The sequence below is a fragment of the Dipodomys merriami genome, unplaced genomic scaffold (genome assembly GCF_024711535.1).
Source record: "Dipodomys merriami isolate MVZ:Mamm:240054 unplaced genomic scaffold, mDipMer1.0.p SCAF_42, whole genome shotgun sequence".
Taxonomy (NCBI): domain Eukaryota; kingdom Metazoa; phylum Chordata; class Mammalia; order Rodentia; family Heteromyidae; genus Dipodomys; species Dipodomys merriami.
In genome coordinates, this window is record NW_027205826.1 from 3,738,277 (window position 1) to 3,744,687 (window position 6,411).

General features: G+C 51.1%; 1 protein-coding gene across 2 annotated transcripts in view; it reads right to left on the reverse strand.

The window, feature by feature from the left end:
- Pecam1 (platelet and endothelial cell adhesion molecule 1) overlaps positions 1-3,922 on the reverse strand; it is a 44,594-nt gene extending 40,672 nt beyond the window's left edge. Inside the window, exons 1-2 of one of the 2 annotated variants that reach the window (XM_069993086.1) lie at positions 3,660-3,922; positions 3,549-3,575 (exon numbers count right to left, since the gene is read on the reverse strand). In XM_069993086.1, coding sequence (XP_069849187.1) covers positions 3,549-3,575; positions 3,660-3,693 — 61 coding nt within the window. In that variant the 5' untranslated portion in view covers positions 3,694-3,922. The remainder of the gene's footprint in view (positions 1-3,548; positions 3,576-3,659) is intronic. The other variant, XM_069993087.1, reaches the window with a different exon arrangement.
- Positions 3,923-6,411: the final 2,489 nt, after the last annotated feature.

A 6,411-nucleotide genomic window follows, 5' to 3' on the forward strand; every position in this document is an offset into this window, starting at 1 on the left:
ATTTAAAAAAAGAAAGCAAGAACTTGACTGGCTCTGAGGCTGAAGAAGTGGAACAGAAGATTCTTGAGTGGGTTCTCAGGAAGCAGCCAGTGCCGTGAGCTGCAACGGAGAACGCCAGAGAAAGACAAGGCAGGAAGACGGAGTTTGAGGGACTGGGCTGGGGCTGAGGGAGGAGCCCTGAGGACAAGAGGGAAGACGGCTTTGGGCCTGGGGTTGTGTCTGAGGTTTGGCTGTGAAGCCAGAGCTGGACTCAGAGCACCAGGACAATCAGGAGGGAGAGAAAAGAGTTGGAACCCAGAGACAATCAGAGGCCGGAGCCTGCAGAGCCAGGTTCAAACCCAGGGAAAGCCAATCTGCCCTGGGGAAGAGGGCAAATGTAGTGAAAGATTTCAATTGTGGCCGGGCACCGGCAGCTCACGCTGGTCATCCCAGCTTCTCAGGAGGCTGAGATCTAAGGATCGCAGCTCAAAGCCAGCCCAGGCAGGAAAGTCTGTGAGACTCTTATCTCCAATGAACCCCCAAAAAACCAGAAGTGACTCTGTGGCTCAATGGTAGAGTGCTAGCCTTGAGCTGAAGAGCTGAGGGACAGCGTGCCCAGGCCCAGAGTTCAAGCCTCACGACCGACAATGAACAAAAAGAAAGAAAAGAAAAATTGGAGGGAATGGGTTGTTTGTATGTGATTTTTCTTTTTCCTGAAACAAACAAACAAAAAAGAAGTTACCAGCTAGGTGCCAGTGGCTCCTGCCTCTAATCCTAGCTACTCAGGAGGCTGAGATCTGAGGATCATGGTTCAAAACCAGCCCAGGCGGGAAAGTCCATGAGATTTTTTTTTTTCCTAATGTCCAATAAATGACTCAGAAAACTCCAGAAGCGGAGCTGTGGCTCACGTGGGAGAGCGCTAGCCTTGAGCACAAAGAACCTCAGAGGCAGCAGCACCCAGGCTCTGAGTTCAAGTCCCAGGACCAGAAAAAAAACAAGTTATCCATTGGGCTTTAGACTAGAGTGAGAAGCCAGGGCGGGGCTATGGGTCCAGGCAGAGGTCCAGATGCTGCTAGTAGAGTGACACCGTAGGGAGGGAGGGAGGGAGGGGCCAAGGCCCTGGTAGATGGGCAGGCGCTAATCAGCCACCAGGGTGGACACTGCGCTGAAGCCTGGAGGGAAGCCGAGAGGATGGGTGGGCAGCCAGATAAGCCAGCAGCCCAGGCCCGGCCCACGCCCGGCAGGAAGTCCAGGGAGTTCCCTCCAGACGCCTGTTTTCTAGGTGCAGATGAAACAGAAGTCATCTCCTGAAGGGAGGTGCATGGCTTTAGGGCAAGAGCTAGCGGGATCCCCGAAGGCCTGGGAGAGCAAGGGGCCTCACTCACCTTGAGCTGAAGAGCTGAGGGGCAGCGCCCAGGCCCAGAGTTCAAGCCCCGTGACCAACAACAACAACAACAAAAAAGATGGGGTGCATGCTGGAGTAGACAGAAATATTTCAGGGGCCATGGCTGGAAGGGTGGGCAGGAAGGGGTGGGCAATATCATCATCATTTACTACCCACTGTCCGCAGAACAGCTCAGCCTCCTCCTTTTATCCAATCGCAGCCTCCAACCACCCCCACCCAGCACCAATCCACATTTTACAGCTGGAACAAAACCAGGTAAAGATGCGTCTCAGGCTTGGTAGCACACACCTGTAATCTCATCACCTAGAAAGGCTGAGGAGGGAGGATCCTGAGCTGGGGCTAGCCTGGGTTAATGAGAGAAACAACATCTGGGCTGTGTCCAGACCCACATGCAGATTTGGAGTCCCGGAAGTCCTGCTCCCCTGGCCGGCAGTGGCATGGGCAAGCCCATCTTCCTTGGGGCTCAGGTGACACCATCAAACGGGTGATTTGAAGATGATGGCTATCTTGTCTGGGGGTCAGAATGGCCAAGGAAGCAGGGCATGTGGGCCTGGGGACCCCCACTGACCGGCAACTTGAGTAGCCACACCAGCTCTTCCCCACTGGGGCCACCGCCATAGGACTCCACTCAGCCAGCACCGGGCAGCCACGCAGCCTCCAGAGAGCTGGACAACGTGTCCAGCTGCCTGATTCTGAAGAGAGATTGAATTCTGCAGGTGCTCCACCCAGTTCACAGCCCCAGACCCAGCTAAGCTCCCCCACCCAGGGAATCCCCCCCCCATGTCAAGATGGAGCTCCTAGATCAGCCTGTAAATAGCATGTAACCGGACCTCAGACAGTTGGCTGGCTCACGCCTGTAATCTCTACTCAGGAGGCTGAGAGGTGAGGATGGCAGTTCAATGCCAGCTCCAGCAGGTAAGTCTGTGTAATTTGTATCTCCAGTGAAGCAGCAAAAAGTCAAGTGGAAGTGTGGCTCAAGTGGTAAAGCATTAGCTTTGAGCTGGGCGCGGGGGGGGGGGGGGGGCTCACACCTGTAATCCTAGCTACTCAGGAGGCTGAGCTCTGAGGATCGAGGTTCAAAGCCAGCCAGGGCAGGAAAATCCATGCGACTCTTATCTCCAATAAACCACTAGAAAGCCAGAAGTAGCACTGTGGCTCAAGCAGTAGAGCGCTCACCTTGAGCTGAAGAGCACAGGGACAGCGCCCAAGCCCAGAGTTCAAGCCCCATGACCGACAAAAAAACAAACAAGCAAGCATTAGCTTTGTGTAGAAAAGCTAAAGGGAAGCTACCTGACTCTGAGTTCAAGCCGCAATACCGGCACACGTGTGCAAGAGCCTGCACACATGTGCACATACACGCATGCACACGCACGTAGCAGCTGTTCCCTGTGTGCCCGCCCAAAATGTTGTAGATATCATTACAGCCTCATAGGTGAATGGAAAATCAGATCCACAATTTTTTTTAATCATTTAAGAGAAAAAAGTTGAGATACCAATTTAAACTTTGTTCTTTCTTTCCCAGGCTAATAAGTTGACCGTATCTTAATTGTGAATTAAAACAAGAGAGGCCAGGTTGTCAGTGGCTCGTTGTCTGGAATTCTAGCTATTCAGGAAGCTGAGATTTGAAGATCAAAGTTTGAGACTCTTATCTCCAGTTAACCACCAGAAAATCAGAAGTAGAGCCGCGGCTCTAAGTGGTACAGCACTAGCCTTGAGCAAAAGAGCTCAAGGACAACCAGACCAAGACCACCAAACAGAAAAAGAGTAAAAAGAAACCACCACCACAACCACCAAACCCAAGAAAGAGGAACATCAGAAACAAATAAAACCAAGCAATTGGGGAAAGAGCAGGGCTAGAAAACCAGCAATTTATCTTAGCACAACCTCAAACAAATGATAGAATCACTTTTTTTTTTAAACCACCTCCCCAATTCTAACAAACCACAATCCACCAAAGTAGAAAATGAACATCGGAAAACACATGCTCCTAAAATGCACTGATTGAAAAAAAAAAAAAAGTTGGTTCACAACGAAAGTTTTGGTCTAAGACCTTCTGGAATAATTGTCCTCAGTTGTTCAAACTCAACCCCCCAAACCATTTGATATGAGTAGAGAATGACGGAGAGGACGTGATAGAGAGCAGACAGAAGTGTGGTTCACTTACAGTTTTCTCTCCCCTGGAAGCCCGGACCTGGAAGAGACAGAAGGAATCTGTTGATTTCACAAACTTCGGTTCTCAGGAAGGGACAGTGAGCTGGGAAGAGGGGACACTCACAGCGCAGCAACGCCAGCAGGACGAGAAGCCACATCTTGTGCCCTGGTCCACCCCAGCCGCCTCCTCCCAGCGAAGCCTGAAGGACACAGTCAGTTCTGCCTCTGGGCCATGCGTTGGGGACAGGGGACACTTCCACGGATGCGAAACCTGCTGGGGAAGAACACTGGCCGCTCTGGTAACTCCTGCAGAGAAGGCCGCAGAGACTGGCTCTGGAGAGCTGGTCAGGTAATGGCGGCCATTTCTGGAAACTCAGAGAACAATGAGGCCTGGGCTGATCTGATATCTCCTCAGGAAATGACTGGACTTCCTGAGGGATCACTGAATGCAGTCACTTTGGGGGTGGCTGCCAGTTGGGAGGGGAGGTGACAGTTGCCTGCCTCCATGTTCTTGAGCCTCTTTTCTGCTTCACCTGGGTTTGGGGTCCCCTTCTCCAGACAAGGGTGAATTTTTTTTCTCCCCTCACCAGCTTCTATGCAAAACATGTTTCCCAATAGACACCCAGAAAGGTCCATTTTCCTAAGCTATCCCCGCCTCCCCCCCTTCCCCATCCCCCGCCCAAAGGGACTCGGTTCTCACCACATAAATCTGGGCCTTTGCCTGACCCCAGCTGGATTTAGGAAGAATTGCAAGATGTGTCCCAAGAACCCCCCAGGGGGATTCTGACCTTGGAATGCAATGAAATAAAGGCCGCTGCTGGGCGCTGGTGGCTCACGCCCGTCATCTTAGCTACTCAGGAGGCTGAGATCTGAGGATCGAGATTCAAAGCCAGTCGAGGCAGGAGCATCCCTGAGATTCTTATCTCCAATGATCCACCAGAAAACCGGAAGTGGCACTGTGGCTCAAGCGGTAGAGCACTGGCCTTGAGCTGAAGAGCTGAGGGACAGCGCCCAGGCCCAGAGTTCAAGCCCCATGACTGATGATAAATAAATAAATAAATAAGGGCTGCTCTGCTGGGATTACAGATGTGTAGCACCACTCCCCACTGCTAAAGTATAAATGTGGGTTCTTGCGTTTCTCTTGGAAACCCTGCCATGGAGTTCCCCTAGCCCTCTACAAAACATTCATCACCAGGGCCCTAAGCTTACCTTTCTAGCTGGGACTCGAACCACTTCCTTCTGTGTCCTACACTTTGTTAGAAGACAGTGGGGAACCTAAACAACTCCTTTTCACTTAAGACGCCCATCTCAGCCCATCTCAGTTCTGCAACTTAACCCTTGACTCACTTCAGCCCCAAGGCCTGGAATTACAATCTCTGAAATTCCAGAACAGCTCCTCCTAGAGTCAGGCGACCATTATGTAAACCAGGTACGTCAGCCCCCTTGATCTAACCAACAACTTGTTTCTGGTCCTTTCCCGCTTTGTAGTGCACCAATCATATAGTGTTGTTTTATGATTTTCCCGTGGTTTGTAGTGATTTGTTACAAGAAGTTATGTATGCAAAGCCTCTGTCTTCCCTAAAAAAAAGTGTATAAAAAGTGCTGTGACCCTGGGCCTCTCAGCGTCATGGCTGCTGCATGCATGCGGGGGACCAAGCTCAAGCTTGTAATCAAGACTCCTTTGCTTTTACATTGGTGACGGTCTCTGGTGGTCTTTTGGGTAAGGATTTCCGAATTCCGCTTTGCAACAGTAGTTCCCAGAATGCGTCATGTGTCTGGGCCTTTCTCAGAGCCGTTCCCCTGCCTCTCTTTCTTGTAGATGGTGTGCTACACGCTTCCTAACTTTTTGAGGCATTGACTGACTCCTCTAGAAACTTCCCTGGTCTTCCCAGGGAGAGACTGAGCTGCCCCCTTCACACCAGCCCCCCTAAGTCCCCCAGCTTCCAGATTCTTTCTCCCTCCTGCTGCCAGTGAGGAGCAGTGGTCCCTGGACACTGGACACTTGTCTAGACGAGAACTGTGATCGCAAGGCTGGAGGTCACTGTGCTGGGATTGGAGGGCGCCATATTGTTTGTGAAATGCCAGCCTCTAGGACTTGGAGGGGATCAAGGAAGACATATTTATTTCAGCTAAGGACCATGGGAACCAGACTCTAATACCTCAGGACAAAAGCCACCAAAGAACTGGCTTCCAAGGACTGCAACTCCTGGTTGTGACCCACCAGCCCCGGTTCAGTGGCAGTTTGAGAACTGTGCTGGGAAGAGCTCTTCCAGAGTAACGCGGGCTCCCACGGGTACCCCTAGCTCCTCCCGAGGCTGAGAGCTGAGGATCACCACTGGGCACCAGACCAGGCAGAGATTTTTTTAATATATATCTCAATTAACCAGTGAAAAGCCAGAGGTGGAGGTGTAGATCAAGAATACCACCTTGGAGTGGCTGATTCATTGCAATTTCTCTCCTTTTTCCTCCTTTCTCCCTCCCTCCCTCCCTCCCTCCTTCCTCCCTCCCTCCCTCCCTTCCTTCCTTCCTTCCTTCCTTGTCCATTTTGGAAGAACTGGCATCTTAACAATATTTGTATTTTCATCCATGAACATGGTATATCTCTTCAGGTCTTTTGGTCTTGTCTTCCTTTCAATAAAGTGTGTACTTTTTCATTATAGAACCTTTTTCTCTGTGTGTGCCAGTTCTGGGGCTTGAACTCAGGGCCTGGGTGTTGTCCTTGAGCTTTTGTGCTCAAGACTAGTGTCCTATCACTTGAGCCACAGTGCCATTTCCAGCTTTTTGGTAGTTAATTAGAGAGAAGAGTCTCATGGACTTTCCTGCCTGGGCTGGCTTTGAACTGGGATCTTCAGATCTCAGCCCTGTGAGTAGCTGGG